Source organism: Panthera tigris, chromosome D4 (genome assembly GCF_018350195.1).
Source record: "Panthera tigris isolate Pti1 chromosome D4, P.tigris_Pti1_mat1.1, whole genome shotgun sequence".
Taxonomy (NCBI): Eukaryota; Metazoa; Chordata; class Mammalia; order Carnivora; family Felidae; genus Panthera; species Panthera tigris.
Genome location: NC_056672.1, coordinates 92,494,307 through 92,507,097, shown reverse-complemented (window position 1 = coordinate 92,507,097; position 12,791 = coordinate 92,494,307). Strand labels below are relative to the sequence as shown.

Genomic DNA, 12,791 nt, shown 5'->3' with positions numbered 1-12,791 from the left:
ACTGTATATATAGACCACATCTTCTTTATCCATTCATCCATCGATGGGCATGTGGGCTCTTTCCAGACTTTGGCTGTTGTCGATAGCGCTGCTATAAACATGGGGGTGCACGTGCCCCTTCGAAACAGCACACCTGTATCCCTTGGATAAATACCTAGTAGGGCAATTGCTGGGTCATAGGGTAGTTCTATTTTTAGTTTTTTGAGGAACCTCCAGACTGTTTTCCAGAGCGGCTGCACCAGCTTGCACTCCCGGCATCCAGACTCTTGATTTTGGCTCAGGTCGTGATCTCACGGCCATGAGATCGAGCCCCGCGTCGCACTAAGTGCTGACGGTGCAGAACCTGGGGGCTCTCGCTCTCCTCTCTCTGCCCCTCCCCTGCTCACACTCACGTCCTCTCTCTCTCTCAAAATAAACATTTTTTTAAATAAAATAAAAATTACAAAGCTACGTGCCGTACACATCACCAAATCCAAGGAGAACCGTGACATTTGATTAGTTACTATGTGCACATCTCCAGAAAATGTCATTGTCCCGTGTCTTTTAGTCGCTTCCCGTGACGTTGACTTTCTACTGTTTCCTGCAGCAGGAAGAAAATTCAGGCTCCGCTCTAGTATGGGGCACCAGAATTCGTTTGTCATTGCTGGTGGCTGGGGCGCAGAAGACACGTGACTTCCAACATGACACATTTGTTACCCCCGTCGGGATTTGGTGCCTTGACCAGAATTCTGATCAATTCTGCTTCGTGTGATCACCGTCCAAACAGCATAAAAGTGTGTGGCATCACCCTACGGCTTCAGACAGAGAGGGGCTTGCGTTTAGACCGGCCCTCGACGGGAACCGACCGCCGTTTACAAGTGACCGCACCGGGGCACGGAAGCACGGGACGCAGACCGGACCCCGGCTTCGCGCAGAGCGGCCTTTCTCTTCCTTCGCTCTCCACGTGCGGTGACCTGCAGCCCACACACCCGCGTGGGGACCCCAGCGGCATCGGCACAGAGGGCAGTGGGGGGGTTCCTGAAAGCCAAGGCCACAAGGGGGAGCCAACAGAGAGTAGCTCTACACTCAGGTGACCGTCACACCGTCCCACTGAGCCCCAGACTGCCCGTGGCCCCCTCCCGCACCACTGAGAAGCTTCAGCAAATTTACAAATTCTCACGACCAGGGAGCAGTTCACCTGCGCACGGGAGGGGCCCGCAGGGACGTTTCAGGGTCTGTACGAGCAGAACCGCGGGGGCCCCGGGCACGCGTGTCTGCCGGGGACTGCCTGTGGTTCTCCCTTGGGGGCTCACACCCCGCGGCCGTGGATGAGAATTCTGCACGCCACGTGCTAGGGGCACCTACCCTCGGGCGGGGTTCTGCGGGGGGATCTCCTTTTCGTCCCGCCCCGCGGTGACGCCGAGCGCCCCGCACCCCGCTGCCTCTTCTGTCCGCCGCCCACTTTGTCCCCCCGCCGCTGCTCTTTTTTCTGATTCCTTTGCAGGAGCTCCCGGTGGACCCCGCATAAACCTCCCATCTGTACACGCTGCAAACGTTTTCCTCCTGCCTGGCTTGCCTTTCACAGCCTCTGTTAGGACCTCTCCCTCTCTTTTCGGGTCTCCAAAGCTTTGTTTTTCATATGGCGCCTCACGGTCTGTAGGGAACTACGTGTGTGTGGTGTGAGGTAGGGACTTCAGCGTTTGCACCTGTTCCACACGGTGGGATCCGTTTATCCAACGCCCCCCCCCCCCCCCCCCCCCCCCCCCGCAGCTGCTCTTGTCACCTGCAAGGCGCGTCTGCATTTCCGCTCCTGCTCAGAGCTGTTCCTGGGCCGGCCACGCCATCTCCCTCTCTCTCTCTCTGCCCCTCCCCTGCTCACACTCTGTCTGCCTCTCTTTTTTTTTCTCTCTCTCTCAAAAATAAACATTAAAAAAATATTCTAGTTCGTTAATTTCTGCTCTTTATAATTGTTTAGATTTTAATTTCTTTAGGCTATCTTTCTTATTTCTTGACTCACATGCTTAGCTCATTTAGTTTCATTGTTTTGTTGTTGTTTAAGAAACCCACCCAACGCTCTAGACGTTTCTCTCTGGATTTCTTTAGCTGCCCTGTCTTTGTCCACGCAGGCCGCTATAGCAAAAGCACCAGACATTGCTTTCTCAGAGTTTCGAGGCCGGAAGTCTGAGATCACCTCGCCAGCAGGTGCGGTGTCTGGCGAGGGCCGTCTTGTCGCTGTGTCCACACCCGACGCACGGGGTGAGGCAGCCCCCTGGGGTCTCTCCGCAAGGGCACCGATCCTATATCTGGGGACCCCACCCTCAAGGACCCACTCGCCCCAGGGGCCCCACCTCCTGACGGCATCATGGAGGGGCTAGGGGTTCAGCGGAAGAATGTGGGGGCCACAGCACGGGGCACGATTCGACACCCAACCTGTTTATAGTCTTTCTAAATACGCTCTACTTTTCTTGTGATTTCCTCTCAAACCACGAGCTGTTTGGTTCTTAAGTGTGGATTTTCTCTCTCTGCCACCCTGTTCACCGCGGGCCCTCGCGGCTTTGCGGCCACAAAGGGCACGCTCTTTGTGTTGCTTCTTGAAATTCGCCGCATTACCCGCACGTGGACACTTTGCGGCTCTTCCGGAGCGAGATTCTTCGGCCGTGAGACAGGCCTCTATCGTCTTGCTCTGGAATCTGCTTCGCGCGCACAGCCTCTCACCCCTGCGTGCCTCTGCTCCAGCGGAGGGGTGTGACGACTCCCGTGTGACCGCGGGTTCCTGCAGCTGCTTGGCCTTTTGGGTTTTGACCCAGCCTGTCCTCAAGGTTGCGACGGTCGCGCCTTCTCGGTCGACTGCTCCTTCAGCTGTTTTTGTGCTGGTTCCCCTTGCGTCCCTACTAACGCTTTTCGCCTGAAAGTGTGTCTGGTCTGTCCTGCTCTGCTGTGACGCGGGGGGAGTCGGATGTGACGTGGCCAGACCAGAGGCCGTGTGTCCCCGGCGGCCTCGCGGGCCGCCTCTGCGTTCTCCGGGCTCCCGATGTCACGTTTGCGCGTGTGCGTGTGCACATCACACACATCCCCATTTCCGCCTGCCCGTCGTGGTCCTCCCCTTCCGCGTCTCGTCTGTCACCGCTCCGCGCAAGGCGTCCACGCACACGTCTTGCCAGGAGGGTGGACGACCCCTTTGAGTCGTTCCCACACGCCGGATACTTCCTTCTCGATGCTGAATCTGGGGTCGGGTAGCCTGCCCGGGATACAGGAGGGTCTGCGAGACCAAGCCTGCGTCCTCTCTCTGGCGGCCGGCACGCCAGCCGGGCTCGCTTCCCTTCCCGATAGCATCTGCTACTGTGTCTCTGGCCCGTGGCGCAGACCTGACGGGTCCATGGCGGTCACCCAGAGTTGTTCAGTCCTACAATAACGATGTTTTATCCGCTTCACTGCAGAATTGGCCACGGTTGATGGCTGGGAGCGGTAGACTGTCCGTGCCAAGCCTCCCGGGGGACCCGGGCCGAAGAGTATAAAGTGTGGCTGTGCGAAGGGCCGGGGCAGCCTTTCGGAGCCCCAGTGAGCACCTGTCGGCAGCCGTGAGCACGTACCCCTAGACATGAAGGCCCTGCTCCTGGCCGTCGGCCTCGGCCTCATCACCGTCCTCCAGGCCCAGGATCCCCCGGCCTCGGGCGAGGACATGACGGCCGTGAGGCTCGGACGGGGCAGGGTGGGCTGGAGGGGGCGCAGGGAGGCGTGAGACGTTTCAGGCCCAGGCACTGACCCCTGCCCCCGAGGCAGTGGTCAGACAGAGCAAAAGGGGTCTGTACCAGAGGACCCCCAGGGTGGAGGGCACCTGTGGAGGCTGGCAGCTGGCATCCGGGTGCCGGGCGCCGGCTGGGGAGGGTGGTGGGCTCAGAATTGCGGTGTGCCTCCAGTCCCGGGGGTCGGGAGGGCCTGGGCCCGCAGAGGGGGAGGGGGGCCCTGGGGGGGTGGTTGGCCTGTGTCCTGAAGAGAGGGCACCTTCTGCAGATGTCAGGAAAATGGTACCTGAAGGCCATGATCACGGACCAAGAGACATCCCAGAAGAAGCCGGAGTTGGTGACTCCCATGATCCTCACGGTTCTGGAGGGGGGCAACCTGAAAGCTGAGACCACCTTGCTGTGAGTGTCAGCTGTGGTGCCCCGTGACCTCCCTCAGCAGCCCCCTACGTGTACACGCACCGCGAGGCCAGCATCTGGGTGCGGCGGGCACAGGCCACACTGTTGTCTTCCTCACGCTCAGCACGGGGCAGCTTTGGGGGGACCCTGCCGTGGGAAGTGCCTCACTGCGGGGGGGGGGCACCGGGGAGGGGAGAGAAGCCCCAGACGGGACCCCGTGGGCTTTGAGGGGCAGCGCTGGCTGATTAGGGGTGAGACACCCACATCCCCTCCCCTGGGAGAGCCCCAGGGAGCTGCCCCACGTGGCACTGGGGGCCCGGCTGAGACTTGGGGTGGGAGATGGCAGCTGCCCAGTCGGCCGGCCTCAGACCCGGGGCATCACGGGGCCCTGGCGAGAGGCCACACCCACCACAGTCCCCCACGTGGCTTCTGTGTTCCAGGATAAATGGTCAGTGCAAGGAGGTGGAACTGATCCTGGAGAAAACCTCTGAGCCCAACAAATACATGGCCTGTGAGTCCTGGAGCCTCCACCGGGCAGTGCGCGCCCCCCCCCCCCGCCCCCCCGGCCCCGGGAGACGGGGCAGTGACATGATTCCAATGGGGACTCCCGGCCTGAGAAGCCCCGCTCCTATCTGACCCCTAAATGCCTGCCGTCTCCTCTCATCAGTCAGTGTGCCTCACAGATATGAACACCAGCCCCCAAGCACTGGGTGTGACAGATCTGTCCCCGGGGGGACTGGCCTGTCCAGAACGTTCCCATTATGGCTGTGCCCACGTCAGGGGTAAGGGCTGAGCTCCCCACGCCCCAACCTCTTCCAGCCCCACAGCCCGAGACTTCTCCGTGACCCGGTGTGCAGGGGCTCGGGCCAGTGGGGAGGGACCTGGGGGGGAGCCCGGAGCGCGTGGAGGCCGGGGGGGTCTGCTAAGCTGGACCCGGGTGAGCGCTTCTTTCCAGAGAGCCACGTGGCTTCTCCCCGACGTGTGCACTGTCCTCCCGCAGACGGGGGTAATCGTGTCGTGTACATCAAGCCGACAGAGGTGAAGGACCACTACATTCTCTACTGTGAGGGCGAGATCCAGGGGAAGCAGGTCCAAATGGCAAAGCTTGTGGGTGAGGCTCACACATCCAGGCGCTGCCCACCTTCCCCTTCCTTCTCCTGGGAGGAGCCGCTGCCTTCGGGCTGCTTTTCCGGAAGGGAAGCATTTATCCCCATCCCCAGAGGTTGGGCTTCTGGGTCCCAGCCTGGGTCTCTGCAGTGGAAACCCAGAGCACAGGGACTCGAATGTCACAAATGTCACGGGGCAGGCCCCGCTGTGCATGGGGACAGCTCCGCTTCCGGTGGGGGGCGGGGTGTCTCTGGGGCGGGAGGGAGAAGAGCTCTGTGCGCAAGGGGGCCTGCCCGGGAAGGAAAGGCCAGCTGCCAGCCTTCATTCCTGGACAGGTGGCTCAAGGAGGCATCGGGAGGTCGGCACCACCCCTGCCCGGTTACAAGAGGCCCCGAGAGGGTCTCCTGAGAGCTCCCCGTGGCCCAGAGCTGCAGAATGTCAGTGCCGCAGATGGCCTGGGCCCCAGGACCAGAGAGGCCGTGCATTTCCTCTGTGGCGGGAGGGTCCAGCGGCCGGGGCGGGGGGGATCCCCAGGGTGTTTGTGAAGAGTGTGCTTCCTCCCGGGTCTGCCGCTAGGAGGCCACAGCATCCCGGCTCTGCCTTTTCAGCCACACTCTCCACCCCCCCCCAACCCCGGCCGAGGGCCCTCCGGTCCAGGCCCCACGCGGGTGTGGGGCCTCCCTCCGCCCAGGCTGGGGTAGACACGGCAGCGGCTCCGAGTGGGGCCCCTCACCCTCGGATCTCCTGGTTTCACCCACAGGAAGAGATCCCGAGAGCAACGAGGAGGCCTTGGAGAATTTTCAGGAGTTCTTAAGAGACAAAGGATTCAACCAGGAGATCTTCTTTCCCAAACAAAGCGGTAGGAAGGGCGGCTTTGCCCGGTGCTGCCCACTCACCCGGACGGTGGATGGGGACACACTGTGTCTCGTTTTGGCTTGGCTCTCTCCGGGGTGGTCCGAAACCTTGGCCGGTGAGGGGCCTGGGCGCTGACCGACTCCCTGCCATCTTCTGAATCACGTGTGTTTTCTTCTGTCCACAGACACCTGCCCTCCCGGGACGGATCAGGGTAAGTGAGCGGCTGCAGAGGACGCCTGCGAAAACCACCTTGTTGCTGGGGGGATTTCAAGAGGCCATCTGGTCTGCCCCCCACCCTGGATCCCCCCTCCCAGGCCAGGCAAGGGGACTCCCTGCCCCTGGAGTCATCCTGGCACGTGGGCGTCGCCTGCACATTCGGTCTCATCGGGTGAGCCCCTGGGCACTTAGGAAGTCCTTTACGGAGAGCGGGCAGGAGACATACCTCCCGACATGCCCGTGCGCTGGCCAGCAGGTGCGAAATCCCTCCTCGCCCCTGAACAGTCATGGTGACTCTGTTTACCCAATGACTTGCTTAAAAGGTTCAGAGATATGGCAGCCATGTGCCGGATACTTCAGCTTTCCTGGGTCTCTCACTGGAGTTTTAGGGACTTGCCTAGTCCCTAGTCACCTGCCCAGGTGCTGGCAGAGTCAGGATCCAGACGTCTTCCCGGTTCCTCCTTTGCTCTCCCCCATCCTTGGACTGAAGCTGGCTTGTCACATGTTCACACCTGGCCTGGGAGCCTTGGGGACAGCCCCAAGGGGACAGCCCCTGGGAAGCTGCCCCTTCTGATTGTTCAGGCCCAATGGCTGGAGCCCCCGTGGGCCCACACTTGTACCCCACAGTGGCCCCCCCCAACCTGCACCCGTACCCCACAGAGGCCCCCGCCATGGGCCCACACCTGCACCCCACAGTGCCTCCCCCCAGGCCTTCCCCCCCGGCCTCACTGACACCCCCTCCTTCCAGAGCCGGAGGCGTGAGGAACGGATCCACTGCAGCCCCGGGGCGGCACCACCAGGACCCTCTGTCCTGCAGGACATGGAAGGAAGCCCTGCCCACCGGGCCTGGGCTCGCCCCGCCCCTCCTGCCGCCCTCCCCTCCCCCGCCTCCCTGCCCCACCCCTCTCCTGTCCCCACATAAAGAGCTTCTGCAATCACTGCTGACTGTGCCTGTGTGTGGGGCCCCTCGCGTGGGCTGGGGTCAGGGAGGGCGGCCAAGCCAGGCAGGGAGGACGCGAGGGCACCCGACGTCCTGGTTCTCGGCGGTGGTGCGGCGGCCCAAGGGGCGTGGGGGTGTGGGCGGAGGGGTGGGGGTGCGGCTCTGCCCAAAGGTCCTGTGGGGGCTTCCTGCGGGGCCGACGCCACAAAGCTCAGGTCCTGGGTGGTCCTGAGGTTGGGGGTGGGGGAGGTCCTGGTCCACGGGGCTGCACGAGTGAGACTCGTCAGGCTCGGAACAAAGGGGAGGGTCTGCCCCAGGTGGGCATTGGTCCTGTATCCGGGCAGCCTGCACGGGGCAGCGGGGGCCGGGGGGACAGCAGCTCAGAGCAGGGGTGCGGCTCGGGCCTGAACCTCGTCGGGGCCAGCGGGCCAGCCCCCGCTTCTTAGGCTGCCACACCTGACCTCCCACGGTCCCCTGGGGCCTGGAAGCTTGTCAGGTCCCGGGAGCAGAAGTACGGACTCAGACACCTTCAGGGCTCCCGGTGCTTTATAAGATTTGAAGATTCTCTGAGGACACCACACCACAGAATGAGACACAGCGACACTCGGACATGAGAAGGGCAGTGGCTACTCAGCTCTGAACAGAGGACGGCCAGCGGGGCCAGGCAGGGGCTTTGCCCGGGGCCGGGAACCAGGGCTGGAGCTGCAGGGCCACTCGCGTGCTGTACGTCGGGTGGGCCAAGCCGGCTGCCGGGGCTTCCTGCGGACGGGCGCTGGCAGCACCGGGGGCCCCGGGGTGTGCACGCCGTCCAAGGGCCTCCTTGTAGCCGCTGCTCTCGACGCCCAGCTCCAGACCCAGCAGCCCAGCTGCCAGGTCACGTGTGGCAGGCGCACAGGGGTCTCGGGCAGTTTCTCTGCTTTACCGTACCCGTGGGGCCTCGGGAGCCGGCTCGGAGTCCCGAGGGCCATCTGGGGGTATGCGGTGTCCCGACTGTCCAGCCCTCTGTCCCTCAGGGCACCCCTCAGGGCACCGCTCGCGTTGTTTCCATGGCTCCTCGCGGGTCTCAGTCCCTCCGCTTCCTCCTGCTTCCTGGGCAACACCAGACACACCGTGGGGACCAGTTCCTTGTCCCTGGGGTGTTTGGGGAGGACATCAATTTAGGACACTGTGTGTCCCTGGGGACCACCCCCCCCATGGGGACAGAGGACGTGCTGCTGACGCAGCTCCTGGCCAAGGCTCTGGCTTGGAGGGACGGCCACCAGGCTCCTGGAGGTGGTCCCAGGCCTGCGCCCTCAGACTGGCCCGGCTGACGGGCCGGTCAGCGCCTCTGCCCAGGCCCCAGGCATAAGGACCTCGGCCCACAGCACATGGTGTCGCCTGCACGGGACCTTCCTCTGCCTGGGATCAGACCAGAGCCGTCCTCAGCACGGCCAGAGTCTCAGCAAGACCTCCAAGCTCTGTCCTGGGCACCGTGTCATGTGGGGAGGGGCATTTTGGAAGAGGGGGTGTCCCTCAGACTGGTGGTGAAGAAAGAAGAAAACCAGCGGCCGGTCTCAGGGCTTCCGAGGGGCCCGGGGATCCACAGGGGCCCCGAACACCGTCCCCGTTCTGGTTGCGTTTCCACCCCCTGTGGGCCTCTCAGCTTGTGAACGGGGTTGCCTGGGGCTGCAAGACACGTGACCTTGGGCACCTGCTCGCAGCTGGCGTCTTACCTGAACAGTGGAAACCTTGCCCCCGGACAGCCCCATTGTCCCAGGATCCCCGTAGGTGCCCGTTGACCTGCGTGTCTCACCCAAATGGTGGGATGTCACAGGGGGTTGGGAGGGGACAGCAGGTTTCCCCTTGACTCCCCCCTCCCCCACCGCCGTGACGCTGACTCCCCCCCAGGCAGTCCCTGCCCTGCTGGCCGCTCTGTCGCCCCCAATCCTCAGCGACTACAGTTTTGCTTTTGTTCAGGAAGGGTATTTCCAGCAGACGGGATTCTGGGTGGGCTCCTTCCTTCAACACTTTACAGACATCGGCCCACGTCTTCCGGCCCTGGGGGCTTCCCGGTAAAACGCCACGGCCTTCCCGATGTCACCTTAGCCCGCATCTCAGATATCGCATGTGGGTTTGAGGCTTCCCAGTGTCCCTCCCTTGGGGGTCCCTGACCTTTTGTATCCATCCCTCATGGCTTTTAAGAAAATCTGGGCACTTTCTAAGTATTGTTTCTTCTACCGACTCTCAGCCCGGCCCGCCCCACCCCTCCTGGAAGGCGATTACGCTCGCTCTGGACACTGGCCTCCTGAGACTGTTCTGGTTTTCCATATTTTTTTGTCTCTACTCCCAGGGTTGCCTTATTCCTCCTGACGCGGACTCAAGTTCTCTGCGGCTCCTGTGTCCCTCCGTCGGCCTTGGCCAGTGCGTTTCCACGTCAGCTATTGGAACGTTTAGTGTTAGGGGCCCCCGTCTCCCGCCGGGCTTGCCTGTGTTTGCGTGGGTCAGCAGCACGCTTTCCCCTGCAGCCTCACGTGTCCTTAGAACACGGCCTCAGCCTCCTGGTCCGCAAGCCCCGTGTACCTCGAGCCTTTCTCTTTAGAATGGGTTGTATTTGGGGCGCCCGGTGGCTCAGTCGGTTACGCGTCTGACGCTTGATCTTGGCTCAGGTCCTGATCTTGCGGTTCGTGGGACCGAGCCCCGCGTTGGGCTCTGGGCCGACGGTGCGGAGACCGACTGGGACTCTGTCTCCCCCTCTCCCTGCCCCTCCCCCACTCTCACACGCTTGTGTTCTCTCAATCTCTCCCTCAAAATAAATAAAGAAAGCAGAATGGGTTGTATTTTCCCGTTTCCTCGTCTGCTGAGTAATTTCGGGTTGCCTCCTGGATTTGGGGAACGTATTGTACAAATTCTGGATTTGGTGGAGCTCCTTGGAAGAGTGTGGACTTTGCCCTTGCAAACAGGCGCCTCCCCTGTCTGAACCCAAGCTGCACAGTCTGCCTCCCCTGCATGGTGGCAGGTTCTTCTTTCGGCCCTAGCTGGGCGGCACGGAGTCTGCCTTGCCCGTGCCCGTCGTAGGGTGAGCCTGAGATTCAGACAGTTCATGTGCAGCACTTGGGGCTCCCGCTCTCTGGCTGCCTTCCTTCGAGGATTTCTCCCTTCCCTTTCCAGCAGCCAGAATTGCCCAGGACTCTGTCCCCTGGTTCTTCAAGCCAGGAGGAGGGCGGGGCTTCTGTGAGCGCCGCACCTGCTCCGCGGGGCTGAGAGAGAGCAGAGAGAAGGGGGAGCGAGTGCTGTGACTTCCGCGCCTCTCGGTGCCCTCGGAGAGTGGTCTCCGGGCTCCGTCCAGAGTGAATAATGCTCCCTGAGCTGGCGGGCAGGTGGGAGGTGGGGGTACCACCATTTGGTAAAGGAACTGCCCTTGATAATCCCAAGAGAAGATGGTGCGTGTGAGCTGAGAAACGGCCAGAGTCCCCAAATCCTTGCTCTGTCCTGCGAGTGGATGTTCCCGCAGTCTGGGAAATCTGATGGGCTTTGTACACAGTCACCACGAGGAGAGGACAGAACGTGAATGTCCCAGGCGGGGATCCCGTGGCGTCAGACCCGCACACCTCACTGGCAGCTAGTCCCCTCCCCCCAGGCTGGGCTGACCCAGGGCCCGAGTGGGGGGCCGTGCTGCTGTGCCTTGGGCTGCTGTGGGTGTGCTCCTGCCCCAGGGAGAGCCCAGCCTCTGTGCCCAGGAAGAACGGGCCCGGGGCAAGATGAGCGGGGCCCCGGCATCGCGGCCGGCCCCCACACCTGCCTTCCACACTCAGACACACTCGGCCCCGGGTCACGGCCTCGGACGCCTCCACGGCTGTACAATCTTCTCGTCTCCAGGCTACTTGGTGGCAGTGCTGACCCTGACCACGGTGAGCGGGCGGGCTCGTCGCACCCAGGAGAGCGGGAAGGGGTGCGTCCGGGCCGGGGGTGCCCTGGCGGCTCCCCTGCTGAGGGCTCCCTGCCTGGGGACCGTCATGACAAGACAACCATAGTCACCAAGGCGTGGGAAGGGCTCAGACCCGGGGGCTTGGCCCCCCAGAGACACGGGTGGGGATGGCCCCTGCAGGCAAGCGGCCTGGAGAGAGAAGGGAACCCGGAAGCAGGACGGCAGCGGGAGCCCTTGTGGCCACAAGGCCCACAGCTTGTCCGGCTCCCCTCCCGCGTGGGGTCTAAGCGCCGTGGGCAGAGGGCGGGGGAGGGGGTGCCCAGCTTGGGGGGCTGCCTTCTCCCCGCTCCTCTTCTGTCTCGAGATGCTTGGCCCGTAAGCAGGATGCCCAGTGGAGTTCACCCACTGGCGGCTTTACAGGGATTCCACGGGGACCCTGGCCCGCCGGCCCCAAGCCCCACGAATGTCTCTCCCTTCCAGTGCAGTCGGCCCCGGGCGGGGTCCCGGGCCTCCTCTCTGATGTCTGTGTGGTTCTTGCTGCCGTTAGTGCCCGAGCCCTGCCACCAGTCACTAATTCCTCACGTGACGCTTTGTTCAAACGGCCGTGTGGTCTCTGTCTCCGATCACCCCGAGTGACAGACACAGGACCCTTTCTCTCTTTCACGCTCAGAGCAGTTCTGAGGTCTCAGCCTCTCCGAACGAGAGCACGAAGCAGTTCCCAGCCGGGCTTTGAAGCTGCCCCCAGCTGCCCGAGCTGCCTCGCAAAGTCCTGACCCTGGCGCGTGCACGCAGACCGATGAGTTCCGCTCCATTCAGCACGGAAGGCAGCTCTCTCGGGGTGACCCCTTCCAGTCCATTCCTGCACGGCGCCTCGGCAGAGGGTTTCCAAGGGCAGGAAGTCGGGTGCCCCCGGGCAAGGGCAGAGGGGCTGATCGTGCTCGGGGAGGACCAGGGGGCGGGAGGGAGGGCCGCGGTCCTCACGCTAACTGGACTTCATCGGTGTCCCAATCGGGGGTCGAGGGCCCGTCCCCTCCTCATGCCCCCCCTTGCACAGGACTCGGCAGGGTCCGAATTCAGCTGCTGACGCAATCCCGCAGCCCACGCTGTCGCACGGGGGTCCGGTTTTCCTGCACCTCCACCCGGACGCTTCGAGAATGAACATGAGGCAAAGGCCCTCATGGAACCAGAGCTCCAAAGTTCGACGTCCCCTTTCTGAAAGCTGCAGCCAGACGGCCGCCGGTCCCACATTTCCGGTCAAGCTGGGTTCCCGAAACCTAGCTTCCGACGGGTGCTGTGTCCCAACGAGCCAGCAGAGTCATCCGAGGGACTGTGTCACTCGGTGCCGACACACCGGTGTCCCGTCTTCTACCGATGAGGTGGCCCCACCTGTCTTCTGGGCAAGCACACGCACACACGCGGAGACCCTGGGAAAACCGATTCCAGAGGACCCACCTCCCAAGGGGCTGGAGGAAGAAAACCAGCTGGAAACGCTGTGCCTTCGGGTGTTGGCCCAGAAAGCGGTAAGGGAGCGCGCTCCCCGGCGGGGCCGGGGGCGGGTGGGTGTTTGCTCTCCACCTCAACCCGTAGCATTTTTAAGTACGGTTCTGTGAACATTAACTCACGTGGAGACCCGCGTAGCCAAGTTCAGGAC

General features: G+C 62.7%; 1 protein-coding gene across 1 annotated transcript; it reads left to right on the top strand.

Moving 5' to 3' along the window:
• The first annotated feature begins 3,537 nt into the window (after nt 1–3,537).
• LOC102960779 (major allergen Can f 1-like) lies at nt 3,538–7,122 on the top strand. Its single transcript, XM_042964811.1, has 7 exons — nt 3,538–3,667; nt 3,991–4,121; nt 4,559–4,629; nt 5,119–5,229; nt 5,986–6,084; nt 6,265–6,291; nt 7,045–7,122. The coding sequence occupies exons 1-7, from the start codon at nt 3,578–3,580 to the stop codon at nt 7,056–7,058; spliced, it is 543 nt and encodes a 180-aa protein (XP_042820745.1). The 5' UTR covers nt 3,538–3,577; the 3' UTR covers nt 7,059–7,122.
• The last annotated feature ends 5,669 nt before the right edge of the window (nt 7,123–12,791 follow it).

What these genes read in the sequence shown, in the direction of transcription:
- LOC102960779 (XM_042964811.1), top strand. Translation starts at nt 3,578, where the DNA reads ATGAAGGCCCTGCTCCTGGCCGTCGGCCTCGGCCTCATCACCGTCCTC. An exon ending in CGGGCGAGGACATGACGGCC is followed by an intron (nt 3,668 to 3,990) that starts GTGAGGCTCGGA and finishes CACCTTCTGCAG; the next exon opens with ATGTCAGGAAAATGGTACCT. An exon ending in GCCCAACAAATACATGGCCT is followed by an intron (nt 4,630 to 5,118) that starts GTGAGTCCTGGA and finishes GTCCTCCCGCAG; the next exon opens with ACGGGGGTAATCGTGTCGTG.